The sequence below is a fragment of the Marmota flaviventris genome, chromosome 10 (assembly GCF_047511675.1).
Source record: "Marmota flaviventris isolate mMarFla1 chromosome 10, mMarFla1.hap1, whole genome shotgun sequence".
NCBI lineage: Eukaryota > Metazoa > Chordata > Mammalia > Rodentia > Sciuridae > Marmota > Marmota flaviventris.
The window spans coordinates 100,263,303-100,288,894 of NC_092507.1; the positions used below are offsets into that span (position 1 = coordinate 100,263,303).

Sequence of the window (25,592 nt, forward strand, 5' to 3'; positions counted from 1 at the left end):
GTGCGCACCAAAGGGCGCTCTTTCCCCGGGCGAGCTGCAGCACAACCGCTTGCCGAAGGCGGCCGGGGTCCGTGCCGCAGCCGCCGCGCTCCGGCCCGGGCTGCCGCGAGAGGCGGCGGCGGCGGTCCCGGCCCCGGTCGGCCCGCGGCGCCCCCCGGCCGCGCCCCCGCGCGCAGCTCGCGGCCCCGGCCATGGATCTGGGCGGATCCGGGGCTCAGCGGAGCTAAGGCGGCGGCGCCCGCCCGCGCAGCCCGCTCGCCGGCGCCTGGCTCTCACAATGATGAAGAAGAAGAAGTTTAAGTTTAAGGTGGACTTCGAGCTCGAGGAGCTCTCCTCGGTACCCTTCGTCAATGGGGTCCTCTTCTGTAAGATGCGGCTGCTGGACGGCGGCAGCTTCACCGCGGAGTCCTCCAGGTAAGGCGCCCTCCGCGCCTCCCGCGCCTCCAGCGCCTCCTGAGCCCCGCGCCCCGCCTGCGCAGCCTTGGCTGGTTCATGGACAGCATCCCTTCCCTTGGCCCCTTCGTTCCAGCCGGGCAGCCAGCCTCCTGAGCTCGCTGTCCTCCAGGGACCGTTCTGAAATCAGTCAGGAATGTATCGATCAGCACAAAGTGCTTCGCAAATGGGTTTATCTAGGTTGGCCTTGGCTTCTGCATTCCTGGTTCCAAATGGTTCCTGGTGACAGCTCTTTCCTCCCAATTCTCTAGGAATGGGAGCAATGGCCAAAGGGAGAGAGAGGATGCTTCTTGTTTCCCTTAAGACATTTCCATATTTGTAAAATACAAAGTGCAATTGGAGCTGTTGTTAAAAACAAAAATGACCCCAGCTGCTCGAGTTCCAAGAACACCCGCTCTGAACAGCCTGTGCTTGGTGTCAGTCTTCTTTCTGGTGGGCTAGGGGGGGGGTTTGCACGCCCAGATTGAGACTGAGGTAGGCCAGGTCGGCCTTAATTTAAGGCAAGTGTTCCTAGCAGATGAGGAAACAGTCCATGAGACTATAGATTGCACCTCCAGCTCTGAGCTAATGCTCATCAAATTACCTATCTTGAAGTGACCACTGTGAGTCTCAATGTGGGGGACTTAGAACCAGGAGGGAAGCCCAAACTCTGAGCTCATTTTGAAATGAGCCTCTCCTTGTGTGCCCCATGCACTCTCTGGGAGAGACATTAGTAGGTTCCAGAATGCAGCCAGGTGTGGCAGTGTTCCTTGAGTGATTTCAGGGTTATTCATAGATTGACAGATTTGCCCTAGGGTGTTTTTTTCTTTTCAAGAAAATAGAAAACAAAAAGTTAATAACTGAATTTTTTAGTTCTGAGGTCAAGGAGAAGAGTTAACAATCTTTGTTTAACCCACGTACAGTGGTCATAGACTTTATTTTTACACTAAAAATATTGTACTTTCTTTTTTATCTGTCATCCCATTAAAATTGTGAAGGAAATAATGTCAATGGATTGTGGAATTGGAGCCACAAAATTGTCCACTGTGGCAACACTGAAGTCTATAGAAGCCCGATAATGTCTGGTTGGCTAAACCAAAGGATTTATAAAGCACTGTTGATTCTCAAAATTAATAAATAGTCCACTGAGGATAATCTTAAAAATTAAATTGTGGTAACAAATCTGAGGGTATTCATCTAATTAATTATATTTTAGTACACCTGTAAGAGAACAATGAATGGTGCAAATAATATATATATACATATATGTATAATACCAGCTCCCAAGGTACCAAAAAGCCTATATCAATTCTGAATGTACTGTAGGTGAAAGTGACAGTTTTGCTGCTGGATTCTACCCCCCTACCTGGAGCAGTTAGGTGAGTACTCTTGGCCCAATGGTGACACCTGGTGGTCAGGACACTTGCCGACTACCTTCTTAAAGTCAGTTATTTAGTCATTGCAGAAAACATGTCCACTAGGCCTTTTGAATATAATTTTTTTTTTCATACCGGGGATTGAACTCAGGAGTACTGGACCACTGAGCCACATCCCCAGCCCTATTTTGTATTTTGTATTTATAGACATTGTCTGGCTGAGTTGCTTAGCGCCTCACCATTGCTGAGTCTGGCTTTGAACTTGCGATCCTCCTGAAATATACTATCCTATTTAATTCTCACAGCAAGCCTAGGGATCCACATTTTGTGAATAAATGACTCAAAGTCCCCACAGATGATATGTGTAATGCCGAGATTCTGATACAGGTGTAACTTCAAACAGGGTGATGCCAGATAAAGGGGGAAAGTGTGTACTGTGCTGAAGAGTTTCTAAATAGGCAGCTTCCTAATGGATTTAAGGTGCAGTGGGTATCATTTGATTCATCTTCTGCAAGACTTGGAAATGAAAAACTATCCTGTGATAAGCTTCACCCTTTCTCTTCCAACTAAAATCTGGCTTTAATCAAGGTAAACACAGGTAAGCATATTGCTTGATTTTTTTTCCTTTTTTTTTTTTTTTAACTTTTTAGGCTGAGCAGAGAATGAGAAAACTCTGATTCTTGATTCATCACCCCCCATTCTCAATTCTTTTTTTAATTTTTTTTTATTTTTGTAGTTGTAGATGGACAGAATGCCTTTATTTTTATGTGGTGCTAAGGATCGAACCCAGTGCCTCACACAGGCTAGGCAAATGCTCTGCCACTAAGCTACAGCTCCATCCCTCCTCCTCAGTTCTTATCATTACAAATTTGTATTTATGGAAAAAAAGAATAGTGCTTGGTACAGCCAAACAAACAAACAAACAAAAAAACAGTTTGAGGGAAATGATTCAAAATAAGAAGTTTGTGCCTTTGAAGTCAGGTAGAGAGAATTAGCATAAAGCTAAGAACAAGAGTTTGGAATGAGGTAGGTTTAAGCCTAATCCCAGTTCCACCGTGGTAGACCTGGTTGTGGTTACTTAGGCTCTCAAAGTTAAAAATCTGTAAAATTGAAATAGTCGCTGACACTTGAGGCGATTTTGAGAATTTAGTAAGGTGATGTGCCTAAGACACCTAATAGTGCTTTGGCGTCCAGTTGGCATTTAAAGAGGAGATGACGAACTTGTTCAGGAAGGTCTGTTTGCTTTAGATGTTATACTTAATTCCTTTTTCTTAACAAGTACAAAAATGTTGATTTAAGAAATATTCCTCATTTTACAAGAGAAAAAAGAAATCCTGAAATACCAGTGGTAAGTAAATTATTTTAAAATTGCATAACTCTTACCTAGTGGATGTCAGTCTAGGAATGCAACTGTAATTAAATGATAGGCTTTAATTTCTAAAAATCTGTTTGTGGGACCCTTTAAATCAGAAACATTTAAACACTGTAACATTTCTTCCATAAAAATGTGAAATCAATAATATGTAAAAGGTATAATAAAGCACACTCAAGACTGCTGTTTTTAGAAAGGTTTACCAGGTTGCCCTTGGCTAGTGTCTGGGAACCTGAGTGTAAATGAAAAATTGTCCTGTGATAAGCTTCACCCTTGATGATACTATATGATATAAAACTTCATCTAAATGATACAAGCTGCTCAGTGTGCCTAGACTGCACAAAGTGTGATTCGTGATAAACACCTTCTGAGAGTCATGCATTTGGGTCCAAATTAAGTAAAGGGTGCTAAAGTAACCAACCTAATAAAAACCTTCAGCACTGAGTCTCTAATGAATTTTCCTAGTAGACAACACATGTCACAATTTAATGCTAAAGAAATTGTGGCTGAGTCTGCTTTGTATCCTGTTGCTGTAATAAATCATAGCCATAATACAACTATATGCTAAGTCCTGTGAGTTCTCCTAAGGAATCACCAAACCCAGGGATGGCCTTGGGAACCCCCATACATGAACTAATGTAAAATAATATTTGTTTTGTTAGAGAAACGTCTTGGAGATATATAGAAAATTCTCTCTCACACACACACACATACACACACACCACACACTTGGCTTTGTATAAAACCTAAACATGCAAATAATTCATTGTTCACCAAATATTAATTGTGCATTTACCAGTTTTCTAGCTGTTAGGAGCTGTGAGAAGTACAACAAATAAAGGGTCCACAAAAAATTACCTCAAGTTGATAAAAATAATTATTTGTCAGTAGGAGTCAGTATGACTTGCTGCCCTGCCTGTGGGTCGGACAATATGTGAGGGTTGTTGAAATTCTAAAGGAAAAGAGTTCATTTACAGCTGTACTGGTTACTGGAAACTGTATTTGCATTTCAGTTGAGCATGCTGGGAGGATGAATTTGCATTGACAAGAAAGTGAGGTGGGAGGGCAGCTTGAGCAAGACATTCATAGAATTGGTTCTAGATCATCCTGATTCCACAGAGTTCATGTTGAACAGAAGCAGAAGATAAGATTAGAAAAAGCCTTTGAATGCCGTTATAAAGAGTTTGCTTTCCACGGCTCATAGGATAAAATTCAAGCTAGAATTCTCGAACTGAGTTGTAATGTGATTAAAGTGATATTTGAGCTTGCTGGCAGGCTGATGCTTTTGAATTCAAGTGATAATAGATGAGATGAGGAGACAAATTAGGAGCCTATTAAAATAACGCAGGCAGGAGCTAATGAGATCCTGAACTCAAAGTTTCTCATATGAGTGACTGATAAATGAAAATGCTGTGACAGATCCCTTGATGCCAGGAGAGAAATAAGGAAGTCCAGACAACTCTTTGTTTTGTTTAAGAGGAATATTGAATATGATGGTAGAAGATATGAAGAGTTAAGTTGATAACATGATACATTTGAGGTGACAGTGAATCCGATAAGCAGTTGAAGTCACATTTATTGTGATAAATGTGTTTCTTAAATTCTAGTCTATGGGAGCCATACAAGCCTGCTTATTTCTCACTTAGGTCTTCCTTATACTGTTTTGCCCTTTTAGTGATTGTTAGTGAAAATTAATTTTAGAAGGATCCAGTTTCTCCGGGGAATGTTTGTTCAGTGAAGAGGTTAAAAAGAAATAAGACTAAAAGGTATTTATTTGTAATGAATGATGTTGTTATTATTTTGGTACTGGGAATTTAACCCAAGGGCAATTAACCACTGAGCCTCATCTCCAGCCATTTTTATGTTTTATTTTGAGACAGGTTCTTGTTAAGTTGCTTAGAGCCTCACTAAATGCTGAGTCTGACTTTGAACTTGGGATCCTCCTGCCGTAACCTGCCACGCTCCCAGTCCTTGGGATTACAGGGGAGAGCCACTGTATCCAACTATAATTGTTATTAAAATGGTCAGGGTAAATGGTTAGATTTTACATAACTACAATTATTATACGTTTGGAAAATACATTGTACAATTATATTCGTCTATTCAACTGAAGCCAAATTCTTGCATAATAAAATATTTTCAAAGATTTCTTAGACAAAATATTATATTATTTGAATCTTTTTAGAGTTCTTCTTTTGTAAACATTTTAAATCACTTTTGAAGTTTTATTAAGATTGTCAGGATAGGGGCTGGGATGTGGCTCAAGCGGTAGCATGCTCGCCTGGCGTGTGTGCAGCCTGGGTTCGATCCTCAGCACCACATACAAACAACAGATGTTGTGTCCGCTGAAAACTAAAAAATAAATATTAAAAAAAAATTCTCTTTCTCTCTCTCTCTTTAAAAAAAAAGACTGTCAGGATAGATTTAATTCTGTTCTGCTTAAATAAAGGAAGAAATTTTTTCTACATATTTTAGGCCAATTTCCCCTATTTCTTCATCTGTGTGTGTGGGGATACTAATAGCTAAAGTAATTTTTCAGGTTTCACATGAGTTTGTGGCAAAAACACATGTGAATTCAGGGAGTGTCCAGGAAGCTATTGAACACATCTGTGTATTGGATCTTTTACTTTGTAAACAAGCTAAAAATATTTCTTTTTTTTTTTTTTTTTGTCAAAGACTGTCTTTGTTTTCAAGATTTTGTTTTTTAAACTTGTATAACAAATATTTATTTGTTTATTATTTTAACTAAATTATTTATTGTAATTTGTTATACATGATGGCAGAATGCAATTTATTTCATATTACACATATAGAGCACAATTTTTCAAGTCATTGATTGTACACAAAGTATTTTCACACCATTCGTGTCTTTGTACATGTACTTAGGCTAATGATGACTAACTCATTTCACCGTCATTCCTACCCCGTGCCCCCTCCCTGTTTTCAAGATTTTAATTCACTGCATTGTTTATTTCTTTTTACTAATTTTCCATACTTCAACAGAATATAGACTCATGTGGAAAACTTAGAAAAGAAAAAAGAAAAAAACAAAAATTGCCCATAAATGAGCAATCCAGAAATAAACACAATTACTGATATTTTGGTGTATGACCTAGGAACCTCTATCAGTCCCCACATATACATACATACATACATAGACATATATGCATACCCCCCTCCACAAACATCAGCTTTTTTTAAAAAAAGATCATAATGTACTTAATACATTTTTACTTCTATATCATTAAATATTTAAAATTAGTATACTATAGTGATCCGTGCATACCAATGTTTATAGCAGTGCAGTGCACCATAGCGGAGTAATAGAACAGTCCAGGTGACCATCAACAGATGAAAGGATCAAGAAAATGTAATATATATAATGGAATTCTACTCAGCCATAAAGAGGAATGAAATCATGGCATTTGTGAAGTAAACGAGACTCAGAAAATCAAGAGCAAATGTTTTCTCTCATATGCTGAAGCTAGAGTAAAATAAGGGGGAAAAGGCGGGGGCCCCTTGCAAATAGAAGGGAGACCAATGTAGTAGAAGAGGAGGATTGAAGGGGAAGGAGGAGGGACTGTAAAAGGGAGGATGCAGAATGAAATTGACCAAATTTATGATCTGTACATATATGATTGTACCATGATGAATTCCACCTTTATGTGCTCCTATAAAGCACCAATTTAAAAAACAATAAATACATAGAAGGAAGATTACAGTAGAGTAGAGGAAGGGAATAGAGACAGGGAAGAGGGGAGGGAAAGAGGGAGTATCTGGGACTGAAATGGAGCAAATTGCATTCCAGTCATGTATGATTATATCAGAATGAACTCCACTATTATGTATAATTATAATGTGCTAATAAAAACTAAAATGTTTTAAATAGATGCATATCATTCTATTTTATTAATTTCCATGATTTATTATACCAACCTTTTTGTAGCAGTCAGGTTTTTGTTGTTGTTTTGAGATGCTGGGTATTGGACCTCTACCTCTGGGCCATATCCCCAGCCCTTTTTTTCCTTTGTAATTAATATTTTTATAAATAAACCACCATAAGCATCCATATAGCCCAATTTGGTGCATGATTATTTAGGATTAACACTTAGAAATGGAACTATCTAGTAATGCATGCATGTTTTTAAAACCTTTGACATATACTGCCAGTTTACCCTTTTTCATTAAATTGAGTTTTGATGATGAAAAAAACACTAATAAGTATCAAATATCAAAAGTAACCAATATTAGAAAATGTTGTTTGACCATATGGCAGATAATTGTTTACACCCTGGTTCCAGCAATCGCCCTTCTGGGTGTATATCCAAAGGCAATGAAATCAGTATGCTGAAGAGAAGTCTGCACTCCTACGTTCACTGCAGCATTATTCGCAATAGCCAAGACACTGAAACAACCTGTCTGTAACAGATGAATGGATTTTTAAAATGTGGTATATCCAATGGAATAATATTCAGTCTTTAAAAAGAAATAAATCCTGTCATTTGTGACAAGGTGGATGAACCTGGAGGACATTATGCTAAATGAGGTAAGCCAGGCATAGACAGTGCACATGTGTAACATGAAAAAGACCAACTCATGGAAGCAGAGAAGAGAATGGTGGTCTTTCCACCATCTTTCCACCCTCTCCAGAGCATAGGGGTGGAAAGTATGGGGAATTTCTAATTTCTGTTAGAATGAATAAGTCCCAGAGATATATTTTATATCATAATTATTAGAGTTAATGTACATTTATAAATTGCTGAGAGTGGATAATAAATGTTCTGACAACAAAAAACAAGTGATTGGTGAAATTATTAACTTAATTGAACCATTTCACAATGTACACATATATCAAACATCATTGTACACTATGATGTAATAACATAATGTAATAACACATTATGAAATATATAATTGAGTGCACAATTTTTGTATGTCAACTATATATTAATATAAATAAAGATGTAAAAAGAACTCTTTATATCCTCGCTGGAAACGGAATCATCAATTCACATTATTATAATAGCTGTGATCTACTAGTAGCTAACATTTATTTGAGCACTTTCCTAATATATCTTTAAGTCTTTATGTTAATCCTCAAAATAATCTTATGAAGAAGTATTACTATTATTTTCTCATCACTATTGCTATTATTACCACTGTTGTTATTATTACTGTCATTTTATGCCTGAAGAAATAGAAACACAAAGAAATGTTGAAAAGTTAGTCAGCTAGTAAGTACAGAACCAGGAGGCAGGCAGGCTCCAGGGTCCATTTTTAATCACTAGACTTTAATGCTGCTTACGTTTTGAGTTGTATGCTTTCTCAGCTTTATGTTTTAGAAAACAAATACATAAATCTATATAGTATGACTTTTCCTGAATGTTAGTTATAGGAAACTGGTTCCAATATGTGATACACTAAATGGCTTAGTAGACCTGGACCATTTACACTTGCCTCAAGATAATTGTATATAAAAGATAAGAAACATAATTCTCATGCATATACTCTATTTTTCAAGCTGTGGCTTTCTAGTTCTAAGTCTGCAAAATTCAGTCTCATTACTAGGTATTCATGCCTTGTAAAACTTTTGCTAATACCATTTTATGCCACTAATGGCATTTTATGCCATTATATCAGTAAGCTTTGCACACAAGGCAAGAGAATCTCAAATTCAAAACGAATTTGGGCAACTTGGCGAGGACCCAAAATTTTAAAAAGGGCTGGAATGTGGCTCAGTGATAACATACACCTGAATTCAGTTCCTCAGTACAAGAGGGTGGGGGGGAGATGAAGGTCTTCAAATGTTGAGAATTGAATATATAATATATATATATGCTTATATAGTATATAAAATATGCATGTATAGCATATATATACTATATGTGTATATATATATGCATGTATATTTTACATTCCTAATTTTACTCAATTCTTACAAAACCCCTTTAACAGAAGTGAGAAACCATCGCTACTCTTCTTGGATTAGGAGATATGTCATAACACATTTTTTATTTCTTTAATATTAAGGAAATTTATTACCGGAATAGGGGTTTAGAAAAAGAAAAATATTGAGTAAAGACCATGCATCCTTTTACATGAGAAATAACTGAAGTGCTAGAGTGTTTCAGATAGTTGAGGAACTGTCTCATAGAAAATAAGTAGATCTGGGGCTGGGGTTATGGCTCAGCTGTAGAGCGCTCGCCTCGCACATGTAAGGCCCTGGGTTCCATTCTCAGCACCATGTATAAATAAATAAAATAAAGTTAAAAAACAGAAAAGTAAAATAAGTATATCTGATTTTACTGTCACAAGAGCACAAAATGAGGACCAATAGGTGGGAGCTCCAGGGGAGTAGATTTGTAATCAACCTAAAGGAGCACTTCCCAATGCTTTGTACTGACTGGACATCTTTGAGAGGATAGTGGAGTCCTAAGCACTGACTGAATGACTGTTCTGGGAAATGTTGAAGAGAAAATCTTTGGAAGTTTTTTTTAATACTTTTTTAGTTGTAAATGGACCCAATATCTTTTTATGGATTTATTTTTATGTGGTGCCAAGGATCAAACCCAGTGCCTCACACATGTGAGCGCTCTATCACTGAGCTACAGCCCCATCCCAGAATCTTTGCAAGTCTGCTAAATATTGTGTTCCCCTCTCTCTGCAGTAGATTAAATACCTATGGAACTCAGAAGTGATTATATGACTTTCTCTGATGAATGAGATGTGAGCAAAAGTGATATCTGCCATTTCCAGGCAGAAGGTTTAAAATAAATGATGCAGTTTGCTGTGTCTCTTTTCCTTTACCAAAAACAGCTGTCCATGTGTGGTCAACCTGGTCACCAAATGAATATGGTATGGCGCAGAAACTCAGGTGACCTACACTAGGCATTAGCATGAACAGAAACAAACCCTTGGATGTTTTTTGAATCATCAGAATTTGGGGGTTGCATATTAACTGAAGCATAGCAGACCCTATCCTGACTGATACAGAGTCTTCTTGATTTAGATGACCTCTAAAACCACTTGTATACCTGAAGTTTTCAGGATGTGATATCATCTGCAGTATTTTTTTATTGTTTACTTCCTGTATTTCTTCCTTATAGTTGAGTTGTAATTGTCAGAGGTTATAGAGTCAAGAAAAAAAAGCATGAATTGTTGGGTTGTAACTCAGTAGTAGAATGCTTGCCTCGTAATCATGAAGCCCTGGGTTTTATCCCCAGTACACCCCCACATATATACACAACACACAGGAATCATGAATTGTCAAAGTTACCCTTGAAAATAATGAAAAACACCCACAAAACCAAAACAATAAATGCAGTAGTATATGCATATCCCTGTTAGTATTATACATAAATTTACAATGAAGTTGTTGGATTATGTTTTTAAGGATCATGTTACATGACAATACATATCTTTAAATTCTAAAATCATACCTATGTAGCAAGATGTGCATGTTTTAATAGTTACCAGGAAACTAAGGCCAGAGTAACTGAAGAAATTGGAATTGGTGTCTCCCATTTCATGCTGACTGGGGTCTTGTGCTCTCTGAGTGGAGTGGTGATGGAGACCCTGTTCTCTTTTTCCCCACTGTGACTCGAAGTGTTGTGTTCCCTAAGTTACATGTGCCATGCCGTGATGCAAATGTACAGTACTTCTTTTCTTCCTTATAGTTTGAGTATTAAGGGCTGGGGTTGTGGCTCAGCTGTAGAGCTCTTGCCCAGCACGTGTGAGGCCCTGGGTTCGATCCTCAGCACCACATAAAATAAAATAAAGATATTGTGTCCATCTACAACTAAAAAATAAATATTTAAAAAAATAGTTGAGTATTAAAAAGCAAGCTTAGGTCCTGAACCAAAATTTCAGGTGACCAGAGATTTGGGGAGACCAACAAATTTGGACAATATGTTCTTGCATCATAACACATTTATTTTTAAAAAGTAACAAGTAGCTTAAACAAAATAGAAGTTTATTTCTCTCTTATATAAAGTCCAAACTGGCATGGTAGTTCTGCCTTGTCAAGTTGTCAGGGGCCTGGACTCTTTTTATCTTGTTTTCAGGGTATTGTGCTCATCCATAGGGATTAACTTGGCTCACCCTACATCTGAATTCTAGCTCCAGCCTTTGGGAATGAGGAAAGGGGATGAGGAGGTCCCTTCTACTCACAGTCCATTGACCAGAACATAAGCAGATGTCACATTCAATTGTCAGGAAGGATAAGAAATGTAGTCGTTGCTGGGTTCCATATACCTAGAAAAAAATCTAATTATAATAAATTCTGGGGACAGCAGATATCAGGAGACAATTAGCCTCTGTACACCTCTCTTTTAAAGATGAGAAAGTTGATCCTCAGAAAATAATTTGTTCAAGGTCGCACATAACTAAGATACTCCCATAAAGAGGGCATAGAGTTATGCTGGGTACATCAGAAGTCAGAACCAGGACTGGTAGGGAGACATTAAAGGAGGCATGTTTCTATTCAGTTAATATTAGAACAAATAATTTTCAACATTTAGAAGAGTATAATAATGAATAGGATACCTCAGTGCTACTACCAATTGAATGGCCTTGTCCATTTGTCAGGGATGTCATTCTTAGCTAGGCACCATGCCTGTAATCCCAGCACCTTGGCTGAGGCAGGAGGATTGCAAATTTGAGGCCAGCCTCAGCAACTCAGACTCTCAGCAACTTAGCAAAACCCTATCTTAAAATTTAGAGAGAGAGAGGAAGGGACGGAGGGAGAGAGAACATTCTTCATTAGGAAGATGGGTCACTTAGGTGATTCTTAAGGTCTTTTCTAATTCCAAGAGTCTATGATTGAGCTTTCAGTTTTGTCTCCTGATACCTGCGTTCCTAAACCTTCCTTTTTTTAGCCAGGACCAGTCAGCTTATATTAGCCAAATATGTATGTGTTTGTTTCCATGGTAACCTATCCTTTCCCTACCTCTCCTTCAATCTTCTTTTAGGTGATTCACATTCCAACCTTTCTTAAAGATCTAGATATAATTTAATGTCTCATCAGTTTGATTGCCACACCTGTCCCAACCTACAGCCTACCAACTTATTTCTCTCCCTTGGTGTACATACTAAATATGTTGTTAATATGTTGGTTATTTGTTTAATGAATGAAGAACTTTCCTCACCATCCTACTTTGACTTCTCACTCGGTTGTTATAATTCTTGTTCCTACCAGTCCCTTCACACCAAATTTGTTCTTTGAATTACCTTTATGGATAAATAAGATGCTGTGTAAAAATTGCAGTAATACAAATACCAAAAAAAAAAAAAAAAAGAAGAAGAAGAAGAAGAAGAAAATGAGGAAAGTAAGAAGTATTTAACTGCTTTTTTTTTTCTTTTTTTTTTTTTGTTGTTGTTGAGGGGAGTTAGGAGACATGTCTTAGAAGATATTTCTTTAGTAAAGTTTTTTTTTAAAAGTCTAACTGGAAGAGGAAATAGAGTGGCAGAAGGAACAGCATTTGCAGCAGCATGAGAAACATGGTGTATTGAGGGCACAGTGAGGATAGTGGTATTTGACTGCTGCCACAGAAAGATAGGGAGAGGAAGTGGTTATTTCAAGGAATCTAGATTTGTGTGCATTCTGTATCTAGGGAGCCAAAAACAGAAGCGTGACTTAAGCAAAGTGGTAGGTTGGCTTTGGGCTGAAATTGAGAGGAATTCTCATTTGAAAGACCACCTTAGCTTTCTCAGCAATCAAGAAAGGTAGAGTAAAGTAGGATAAAATATCAGAAAAGCTTCTACAAGTGATGGAATAGGAAGCAGAATAAAGGAAAGTCCAAAAGGCCCAACTGAAATTTTAAAATATGAAATTTAGTAACAGTAGAATGCACATTTATACAGTTTCCTCCAGCAATGCTCATAGGTTAGGTGTAGGAGAAAATGGATGGTAGGATTGATTCAGGTTTAGAAGTTTATAGCTAGATGGAAGGGTAAGAAGGCAAGGGATTAAGAGTGTTGAAAGAAATTTAAGGAATCAATTATGGGATCCAGATTGCCTAAGGAAGGAAATCAGGCCAGGAAGATAAACCTGGAAAGTATAGAATGTTTGGAAGATGAGGCCTCAGTGATGTCAAAGAGGTTTGTATTTAAGCAGTAATGCTGTGATGCTGGATTAAGCTGGAGGAGGGGTAGGGTTTCAAGAGTGGGATATTAAAGCCTGAGATTCCTTCAGTAAAGCAGTGTAGAGTTGGCAAGGTCAAGGGCGTGGGTGTTGCTGAAATGGCATGAAGGCTTGGGTAGGGCAAAGAACGCTAAGCCTAGGGTGTAAGGTTATTTGTCTAGTATTAAGGTAGCTAGTATGATTGCAGGTGTTGGGGTGAAGAGAGAGAGAGATTGCAAAACAGATACTTCAACTGTGGTATCAACTAGGAGAAGAGCATGACATAACCAGACATGTTGTACCTTGAGGTTTTGAGTCTTAAGTTTGAAAATAGAAGGGTGACAACCTGCAAGTGACAAGGTGCTGCAAAGTGCTGGTGCTGCCTCAGGACCTGTGGGAGATGGAGGTGGAGAATAAACCTCCTGCCAGCAGGGGCATAATTCCAGTGGCATCCTCTTGAGGTAGCCAGGTTTCAATTAGGCAGTAAGTGGAGGGTTTGTTCAATCCTGGAACAAGGGTTTCAGGTGGTGTGACAGAATGAGGGGAAAGAAATTTGCAACAAGAGAATGAATCAGAGTGAGAAAAGACAGAGCAGAGTGGGAACTGAAGGAGAGTAGGTGACCAGGACTTCCATTTTCATCTTCTTCTGTGGATTGTGGGGATGAAAGGCATAGATAGATCTGAGAGGCCTGAGGATGTCCAATATGGACATGAAATAGTTTATATCAAAGGCCCCGGAGATACAAGGCGCCTCTCTCACCCCTCTACCTACGGATTTAATCTTCATCATCATCTGCCTATTAGCTCTCATTTCAGAAAAATAGTGTTCCTCCTACTCCCTGCCATCCCTATATCTTTGACCCAATCCACATCTTATTTTCTTCTCCTTGTTTTGCTATGCAATTCTGATCCAAATTTTATGAAAAAAATAATCTACATTTCCTATCTCTTAAGCATTCCTTTTCTCCCTTTTAACCCTTACTCTGAGTCCTGTTGTACCATTTGACTCAAAAATTGTTTTTGCTAATATCATCAGTCATCTCCAGTTGATATAACTAGTCAATATTTTCTCATTTGTACCTGTGTGCTCTGCTCAGAACTCTATCATTACCTATTTCTTGAAACTTGACTATTTTGGTTTCATGAACCATATTCTCTACTTTTACCTCCCAGTTCTCTATTTCCTTTACTAAATTCTCTGATGATGTTACTTCTCCCCATTTTTTAAAAATCAATTTTATTTTAAAAACAAGTACATAGTTTCCATATACCTCCTGTGCTCCCACTCAAAGAGCCTTCCGCACCATAGTAATCCTGCATTTGTTACAGAGGTATACTTGTTACAATCAGCAGCCTACACTGACACCTCCGGGTCCCCTAAAGTGCATAGTTTCTATTAAGGATCAATCTTGGTGTTAGGTATTGTATGAGTTTTGACAAATGTGTAATGACATGATCCACCATTGTAAAAAAATACTGAATAATTTCACTGCCCTAAAAATCCTCTGTAGGTTTCCTATTTTCCCTCTCTTCCCAACCACTAATCTTTTTACTTTCCCCATAATTTTGCTTTTTTTCAGAATATTATGTAGTTGGAGTCGAACAATATGGAGCCCTTTCAGACTGATGTCTTTCACTTAGTAATATGCATCTAAGCTTCCTCCATGTCTTTTCATGGCTTCCTAACTTTTTTTTTTTAGTGCTTAATAATATTCTATTATCTAGAATTCAATTCATTTGTTTTCATCATAATATCCTGATTGCTTCCAAGTTTGGGCAGTTATGAATAAAGATGCTATAAATATGTATAGTTAGGGTTTTACGTGGATGTGTTTTCAATTCACTGGATTAAATACCAGAGAACATGACTGCTGGACCACATGGTGAAAGTGTTGTCCACCCTTTTTAAAGGCGAATGGTTCATAGGAGGCCAGTCATAGTATTCTGCTTTGTAAACCCTTAAGGTCAAAAAAGTTAAATGACTTACCCAAGGATTACACAGTAATAAGTGATAGAGCAGGTCTAAACTTTGGGATTTCTCCCTACTGGTCCAAGACTTTTTACTATCTTATGTGGCTTCCTCATTACATAACAGAGAAAAAGTTTAGATTTCTTATCCAGGGGTCTCAGTCTAAAATTATCACACAGCTCAAAAAAGACTGCAGTAACATTGTGCCTATAACTGGGTGGGGAAAAGGTACAAGCTAGAAAAGTATAATATTTTAAGGTCTTCAAGAGTGATGAGGATATTAAAGTTTCTAATAAACCCAAGAGTTTTATTTATATTTAAAACATGTTAAGTCGATAGTGAAATAGCAACTTATAGGAGGGAAGAAAATACTTACAAATCACATATCCCATAATAATATCCAGAGTTGGGCTGGGTTGTGGCTCAGTGGTAGGGCACTTGCCTAGCACGTGTGAGACACTGGGTTCGATTTTCAGCACCACATGGAAAAATAAATAAAGTTATTATGTCCAACTACAACTAAAATTTTTTTTTTTAAATGCCCAAAGTAATGGGCTGGGGTTGTGGCTCAGTGGTAGAGCACTTGCCTAGCACATGTGAGGCCCTGCACCACATAAAAATAAATAAGTAAAATAAAGGTATGTGTCCAACTACAACTAAAAAGTAAATATTTTTTAAAAATCCAAAGTAAATAAAGAGCTCCTTCAACTCAACAACAATACAACTTGATTAAAAAATGGGCAAAGGACTTCTCCAAAGAAGTTGCACAAATGGCCAATAAGCACAAGATGCACAGCATCACTTATCATTAGGGAAATGAAAATCAAAAAACTACAATTAGGAACCACCTCACACCCATTAGGATTGGCTACTATTAAAAAATAATAACAAGTGTTGACAAGGGTATGGAAAAATAGGAACCCTCTTGTGTTGTTGGTGAGATAATATAAAATAGTACAGCCAATATGGCAGTTGCTGAAAAAACTTAATAAGCAATTCCACTTTGGGGTATAAGTACCCAAAAGAATTGATAACATAAACCGAACAGGTATTTGTACACCCATGCTCATAGCATTATTTGCAGTAGCCAAAAGGTGTAAGCATTTTAAGTGTCCATCAAAGGTTGAATGGATAGACAAAATTTGGCATACACACATATGGTAGAATAGTATTCATCCTTAAAAAGGAAGGGAATTCTGATACAACATTATGAAATTTAAGGATACGATGCTGTGTGAACTAAGGACAAATACTGTATAATTCTACTTAACATTAGTTAATCTTATCCAGAGTAGTCAGATTCATAGAGACAAAAAGTTAGATTCATGGTTGCCAGGGAATGAAGACTGGTGGAATGGGGAGTTGCTTAATGGAAATGGAGTTTTAGTTTTGCAAGATAAAAAGAGTTCAGAAGATTGGGCACACAAGTGTGTGACTGTAATTAACCCACTGATCTGAACTGTACACTTAAAAATGGTGGTGATGGTGAGTGTTATGTGTATTCTACCATTATTTTTTTAAATGAGTAAATATTTTCACCAATCCCCAGATTTTTATAAGGCTAAGCTAATTATTTATATGTTATTATATTCAAGTAAAGTACACGGATGTAAAAAAATTTTTTTTCAATACTCAATTTTTGATGAGTTCAGTCAGTCACTCTACTAACTAATATGATTTAGTAAACTATAGACATATAGGGTTAAGCTTATACAGTGATTAATTTTTATTTGACCCTTTTGGAAAGTTCCTCCATCATAGTATAACTGTTTAACTCTGAGGCATTGCCAGGTTGTTTTTCAAGAGGCTGCACTAGGAAATGCTTTCTTGACAGAAAGCATCAGTGCAAGCAAATGTGCTTCAGATTGGTTGGGTTCTGTGGGTGCAGGGTTCTATAAAATTTAGATTTCAATCCAAGGTCATGGTAAAACATGTGAAGTTCAATGCCAGGACTGTGATGGTACAGGAGGGGAACATGGAAGGTGCCTACAGGGCCCTCAGTAGAATCCTCACCATGGATGGGCACTGAGGACATGAAGCTATAGCCATGCTGTGATGTGCCTGGCCTCCTGTGACGGCAGGGAAACTGTGAAACTGCTGGTGGATCTGCAAAGTAGAAATGGCTCCAAAAATCAATTTCTTTTTTATCACTCCCCAGTACGGGGACTGGAACTTAGGAACATTCTACCTCTGAGCTGCATCCACAGCCCTTTTAAAAAAACTTTGAGACAGGGTCTTACTAAGCTGCCCAGGTTGGCCTCAAACTTGCAATCCTCATGCCTCAGCTTCCTGAGTAGTTGGGATTATAGGAAGGTCAATTTCTAGGTTTTTTGTTTTTTATGGTTTTCTTTTCTTTTTGGTACTCAGGATTGAACTCAGGTGCACTCAACCACCAAGTCCCATCCCCAGCCTTTTTTGTATTTTATTTAGAGACAGGGTCTCACTGAGTTGCTTAGTCCCTTGCTTTTGCTGAGGCTGGATTTGAATTAGCAATCCTCCTGCCTCAGCCTCCCAGGCTACTGGGATTACAGGCATGTGCCACAGCACCATGTGGAAGGTCAGTTTCTTGATGTGAGATAATCAGGCAGATCTGCTTAAGCCCGTGGATAGAAGATCCATACATTTAGTTTTTGTCTCCACCTCTTTTTTTCCCCTATTTTCTGTTACCTGCCCTTACAATACACTCAATCATGTATCTGCAGCAAGGCCTGCATATATAGACACCACCCATTAGTCAGTGGAGAACCTCTCTTACTAAGTTGAAAAGAAACAGTCCAAAAGTACTCTAGGAGTAGAGTGGAAGTTGCCAGGGACTGGGAGTTTTCTTTATTGGGTGAAAAGATTCAGTTTGCCAAGATGGAAATGTTCTGAAGATGGTTGGTGATGATGGTTGTACAAATGGGAATATACTCAAACTGTACAGTTCTAGTTAAATATTAAATTTTGTGAATATATATATGTGCGTGTGTGTGTATGTGTGTGTGTGTGTGTGTGTATATATATATATATATATATATACACACACACACACACACACACACACACATACATATATACAAAGAAAGGGGAAAAAGTGGGGGAGGAATCCTGTGAAAATAGAAGAGACATCAGTGGAGCAAAGGAAGGGGATTGATGGGGTGGGAAGAGGAACGGGAAAGGAGAGGAACAATGGAATGAAATTGACCAAATTATGCCATGTACATGTGAATACACCACAGTGAAATTGACCTTTATGTTTATATATAAAGAACTAATTTTTAAAATTATAAATAAATAGAAGGAAGACCAGTAGAGTAGAAGAAGGGTAAACAGGAGGAGGGAGAAGGAGAGGAAAAGGGGAAGTACTGGGGACTGAAGTGGAGCAAATTTTATTCCATGATATATAATTATGTCAAAATAAGCCCCACTATTATGTGTAACTATAATGTACTAATAAAACATTCAGAAGTAAAAACATATGCTGTCCTGATGAAGATTTACTACTGATATACCACTCTTTAAAATGCCTTTTTTTTATATGACAGCAGAATACATTACAATTCGTATTACCCTTATAGAGCACATTTTTTCATATCTCTAGTTGTATATAAAATATATTCACACCAATTCGTGTCTTCATACATGTACTTTGGATAATGATATGCAAACATAAGTCAAAATGTTATTCAAGTCAAAATGTCTGACTTGCTGTCATCTCATTTTCCCTTTTCTGATTGAATCCTATCACTCCTATTTCAAAACTTATACCACTTTTTCTAAGTAGTCTTCTCTAATTTCTCAGCCAGAGTTAACAGTTCCATTCTTTCTTGTAACTTAGACTTAACCAGTAAGGGGAAAGAGCATATGACTCAGCAAGTCCCATAGGTATATATGCAAGAGAAACAAAAATAAAATGTCCATATAGAAACTTGTACATGAATTTTATATGGCACTATTCATAAGAGTCGAAAACTATCTAAATGACCCCAGGATCTGTCAGCTGAATAAAATGTGGTGTATCCATAAAAGGGAATATTATTTGCAAATAAAAAGAAATGAAGTACTGATACATGCTGCACTGTAAGTGAAACTTGAAAACATCATGTTAAGAATCCAGTCACAAAAATACCACATATTGTATGATTCCATTTATATGAAATATCTGGAAAAGGCAAAATATTAGAAACAAATGGTAGATGAATGGTTGTCACTTGAGTCTGAGGGGTGGGAGGGAGGTACAGAATGACTACTAATGAATGCAAGCTTTCTTTTAGAGGTAATAAAAATGTTCTAAAATTGATTATGGTGATTTCACATACTGATATACTAAAAACCATTGAACATTTTTTAAACAGGTAAATTGAATATTATGTGAATTATATCAAAAAAGTCGTTTTCTAAAACAAGTGTTTTTTCTGACTAATTCCCGTCAGGCACAATCTAATTCCTTGGAAAAGTACATTCTTTTATTTAACAAATACCTGTTGAGTATCTACTAAATACTGCTTCAGGCATTAAACTACTTGTTATTTTTTTGCTCTTTTTATATTATGAAATTATTTTTCTTTGTGTTTATTATCCTATCTGTACAGTGTATAAATATTTTATTATTCTGATTTATCTTGATCTCCATAATCTATATAGTGGCTATTACTTTTATTAAGTTTAGTTTTTTAGGATCAGATTATCTATCTAAATTCTATTAGGAATTTTTAATTTTTGTGGCAGTTTATACTCAAGAGCAAATGTTATCATGTGTCATGTTAGCCTGTGAGTTTTATATTTATTATTGCTACCAATATATCCATTATGGATTGAATAAAATAATTTCTTTTTTTCTTAGGTGATTCTGAGCATTGTCCTCCAGCACTGTCTTAGGGTTTAGGGAACAAAGTTCTTCAGGGTTGACATTTCCCACTTTTGACAAACTTGCTAAGTCATGGACAGAACCATGAAGGAATGCATTGTTGAAAACATAGTGTCCAGCAAGAGAGCAGAGAATGTTTTGGGATATAGTGAGGGACAAGACTGGAAAGTGTATTGAGGGTTAGATTTTGTGTGAATGCCAACATAAAAATTGGGCTTACTTCTGTAGGCGATATGATTTTTTAAATTTTTTTTAGATGTAGATGAACAAAATACCTCAATTTAATTTATTTACTTATCTGGTGTGCTGAGGATCGAAACCCAGTGCCTTACACATGCTAGGCAAGCACTCTACCATTGAGCCATAATCCCAGCCCAGCAATATGATCTTGAACTCACTTTTTCACTGATTCTAAAATTATAACAAGATCAGTATAGAAAATTTGGAAAATGCATGAAATCACCAAGAAGGGAAAATGTTATCCATCAGCGGTTATCACTATTAACATTTTGGAGTATAGCTTTCTAGTTTCCTCTGATTCATTTCTTTACATAGTTGAAACTAAATTGCATACATGTATTTTAACTTGTTTTGTTTAAAGCTGACATTATAAAATAAGCATTTTCCATGTTGTTAAGAACTTTAGCATATGTTATTTTAATAGTGACATACATAATATTCTTTCAGGATTGGAGTGTAAATTAAGGATTGTTCATTTTGGATATTCCTGTTGTTTCCAATTTACTGCTTTTATCTTTTAAACATATTTCTCTTGGATCTCTGAATCTAAGGTGCAAGCAAGGTATATGAAGATATGAAGGTGGTTGAGGGATAGCAAATAGAACAATACCCAAAGGCCAGAGGATGGAATTTTTGTAGAAAAAGACCAGTTTCAGGAAAATGAGGGGCATGATACACCAATAAAAATATGGAAAATAAAATGGCTCTGGCTGTGTGGATACATGGAGTGGTGTTAGAGCTGCTCTCTTTATTTGACAAGATATTAGCGAGCTCTGAGGGAGAACTTTCATTGAGTCCTAGGAGCAAAAACCAGGTTTCCAGGACTGAGCAAGTGAGCAGGCAGTGAAGTTCAGAAGCACGGAGTGTAACTGTACTTTTGGGAGGTTTGTTGATGAAGAGAAGGAGAAAAATAGAATTAGGTAAAAGGGGGGAAACAAGTACAAGTAGCAATTTTATTTTATGTATTTATTTTTAAAGATAGAAACTGGAACATTGTTAGGGCAGAGGTATAGCATAAGAGAAAATAGGGGGTTGGGATTGCGGCTCAGCGGTAGCGCACTTGCCTGGAATGTGTGAGGCACTGGGTTCGAGTCTCAGTACCGCATATAAATAAATAAAGGACTATTAACAACTAAAAGAGAGAGAGAAAAAAAATAGGGATACGACTATTAAAAACAAACTGAAGATTGGAAGTCCATCTGCTGTTTTACATTTTTTTCTTTTTTTGTCTTAACCCTGGTAATTAGTTTCAGAAGAAATTTTTAGACTCCTCCTAATCATTTGCTATTTCCATGCATTGTGGCTTAGACTATTTTAGCCTGATGAAATGAGGAACTACACATAATGTTGATTTTAGACTTTGCATGTTTGTTTTTGTTTCATATGAGTCATCAGTAGCATAGCATTAGAATAAGCTCATTTAGTAACATCTCTCTCTAGTTAAAATTTTATATATTTCCTTGCCCACAGACTGCAACCATATTTCAATAGCAGTTTCTGGGAATTCTCTAGTGCTGATATCTAAACAAATTATTAACATTTTATCTTCTATTGGTAATCTTTTTTGACCTGTTCAGATTCCCAGTAAGTTTTATATTTTTAAAATATCACCTCTGCGTCTCATCTGTGCATTTTGGTCATTCCTTATTGTTAATAAATGACTTATAGCAAGATCACATGACTATCTTGCTTGGACTGTTCTGTGAACATTGCAATTTTCATGTCCAAGATATGAACAGCTTCAGATATATTAGCCCCAGCAAAGTCATTACAAAAGATTGTTCATAGAGCTTGCAAAAGAAGATAATTGGTTCTAAAATTTTTCTTTAGGCTAAATTAATAAAGAATCTTTTATAAGCAACTATAAATGAGTAACTATAAATGACACAATTTCTACTAATGGAAAAATAATCATCAAGCTAGTAATACAGATAATATGTATTTGCAATTAAATAAGTTGAGAACTGTAAATTCATTATACTAATAAAGTATTAGGCTTCCTTCAGCAACCAGGAACTCAGTAATAACTTCAATATTAGCACTTAGCATTTCCTCATTTGAGAAAACTAATAGTATCAGCTGGTAACAAGTCAAAATGAATTTGAAAACTGTTTTTGCTAGTCTAACTTATGTAAAATCCAGCTGCCATATAACTCTCTGCTTTATTATATTGCCTTCAAAGAAACGTGTTTAGCATTCAAAATAATTAAGAAGAATATTTTTTTGTTTTAAATATTTTTTTGCAGTTTCTCTAACTCACCTACATTGTTTGCTCTGAGGTTTCCTAGATATGAAAAGTGATGTCAGACAGGTCAAGTGATGCAATAATATGAAGCTTATTTGTACTAATTGTGATCATTATCAGCAGGAGATTCCACAGTAAAACTGTGCCACTATTACACCAGAAACAATGCAATCCTAGAAGAAAATGTAGGGTCAACACTCCAGCATACAGGTATAGACAATCTCTTTCTCAATAGGACCCCTAAAGCTCAGGAAATAATGCTAAGAGTTAATAAATGGGATGGCACCAAATTAAAAGGCTTCTGCAGAGCAAAGGCAACAATTAGGAATGGAAAGAGAGAACCTAGAGAATGGGAGAAAATCTTTGCTAGCTACTGTTTTGAGAGAGGATTAATATCTAGAATATATAAAGAACTAAAAAAATCAAATAACCTAATTAATAAATATAAATAAACATACTAATGTGTTAAACAGACACATCTTAAAAGAAGAATACAAATGGCCAACAAATATATGAAAAAAATGTTCAACATTATTAGCAATTAGGGAAATGCAAATCTCACAACAGTCAGAATGGCAGTCATCAAGAATACAAATAATAATAAATGCTGGAGAGGATGTGGAGAGAAAGGGACACTTTTACACTGTTGGTGGGATTGTACATTAGTAAAATCACTATGGAAATCAGTATGGAGGTTCCTTAAATGGAACCACCGTATGACCCAGCTATACCACTCCTCGGTATTTATCCTAAAGAATTAAAGTTGCATGGTAATGGAGGGAGACCCTCATTGTTATACAAAATTACATATAAGAGGTTGTGAGGGGAATGGGAAAATAAACAAGGAGAGATATGAATTACAGTGGATGGGGTAGAGAGAGAAGATGGGAGGGGAGGGAGGGGGGATGGTAGAGGATAGGAAAGGTAGCAGAATACAACAGTTACTAATAGGGTATTATGTAAAAATGTGGATGTGTAACCGATGTGATTCTGCAATCTGTATTTGGGGTAAAATTGGGAGTTCATAACCAACTTGTATCTAATGTATGAAATATGATATGTCAAGAGCTTTATAATGTTTTTAACAACCAATAAAAAAAAATTAAAAAAAAAAAAAAAGAATTAAAGTCATCATACTATAAGGACACATGTATATCCATGTTTATAGCAACACAATTCACAATAACCAATCTATGGAACTACCCTTAGTGTCCTTCGACAGATGAATGGATTAAAAAAAATGTGGTGTACATACACGATGAAAGATTATTGAGCCATAAATAAAAATAAAATTATGTCATTTGCAAGAAAATGGATGGAACTAGAGACTATTATGTTAAGCAAAATAAGCCAAACTCAGAAGATCAAGGGTTGTTATGTTTTTCTCTGATATGTAGAGGCTAGAGAGAAAAAGAAAAACAAAAGTTGGGGTGGATATCCTAAAAATCAGTAGGAGATGAAAAGAAGAAAGGGACCAGGGAGTGGGAGAAGGGGAGTGAGGGAAAAGTGCTAAGGAGTGATATTGGCCAAATTATATTCTTATAATGTGTGCATGTATGAACATGTAACAAAAAATCCCATCAATGTGTATAACTATGATACACCAATAAAAATATTGAAAATAAAATTCAAGACACAAAAAAGAAAAAAAAAAAACTGTGCCACTAAAGAAATACCCCAGCATGAATGCTCAGTACAGGCCTTTTATATATAGCCTCCCTGGAATCTCATCCTTTCACAGATGTGTAGATAGAGCCCTTCCAGGCTCCTCCCCAGACCTTCCTTCAAAGTAGAGCTATCTAGTAGTGTTGCTGTTTCTTTGATGGTAATTTACTTCAGCTGCAGGAGTTTGTATCCTTGTGATATCATTATCATAAGGATAACCCAAACAGCCAGAATGGACCTTCACATTAAAGTTTTGCAGCACTCTTTGTGCTGTTTTGTCACACCCCAACTGTGTCATTAGCTCTTTCACTCTTAATCTCAATAATGTAAACATTTTGCATTCTTCTCCTTATCTGTCTCTCCAAGAATGTCTTGGTGGCCTATACAGGCTTTTCTGACTTCACTATTTAATATTCCTGTTACAGAAAGCCCCCATACATTTTACTTCTCTAGAATTATGTATTTCTCTTTCGATAAGAACTTTTGTTGTAATACCAGCAGAATACTTTTGTAATACATATCAAAATTTCATTAAATTCTTATCCTTTGCTCTTGTATCTTTTCTTTACAATGCAACTATTACAGACCTACATGTAGAAGACTTCAGGAGTTTACCAGAACAAGAGAAATATGTTAAGCAGGGACATAAGAAAAGCTTTGGAGTGAAGTCTTAAATCATAACATTTTGTGGTTTATGTAAAGCTTTATGTGTACCTATAAAAACCCGTAAATATTCCTTCTTAAAGTTTTATTTTTAATTAATAAACTAATCACATATGTTTATGGGGTACCATGTGATATTTCAGATAAATTAGCATATGCATCACCTCAGTATTTGTCATTTCTTTGTGATGAGAGCTTTAAAATTCTGCCTTAGCTATTTTGAAATACACATATTGTTAATTATAGCCCTCCTCCTATTTAACTTAACCTCGAGCCTGTTTACCAAAGTCTCCCCTTTTCCCCATCTACCCTCCCGGCTGCCTCCTGCCTCCCTGCCACACACATGAGACTTGGTAAACACCATTATACTTTCTACTTCTATGAGTTTGACTCTTAGATTCCACATGTGAGAGCATAGGTTTTTTTCTCCCACTACTTGGCTTATTTCACTTAACATAATCTCCTCACTTAATCTACTGTCATCTATGTTGTTATAAATGACAGAATTTCCTGTTTCCCTAGGGTGAATAGTATTTCATTGTGGATATATACCACCATATCACCTTTTAAAGAATCCCTTCATGTGTTGAGGGACACTTAGGTTATTTCTGTATCTTGGCTATTGCAAGTAATGCTTCAGTGAACACAGTGGTATATACACTAA

The 25,592-nt window shown here is 36.7% G+C and overlaps 1 protein-coding gene across 2 annotated transcripts in view; it reads left to right on the forward strand.

The window, feature by feature from the left end:
* The first annotated feature begins 259 nt into the window (after positions 1-259).
* The window catches only part of Eeig2 (EEIG family member 2), an 87,935-nt gene continuing 62,602 nt past the window's right edge, over positions 260-25,592 (forward strand). For both annotated transcript variants that reach the window (XM_071618135.1, XM_027922067.2), the window contains exon 1: positions 260-414. In XM_071618135.1, the coding sequence (XP_071474236.1) occupies positions 278-414 (137 nt within the window). In that variant the 5' untranslated portion in view covers positions 260-277. The remainder of the gene's footprint in view (positions 415-25,592) is intronic.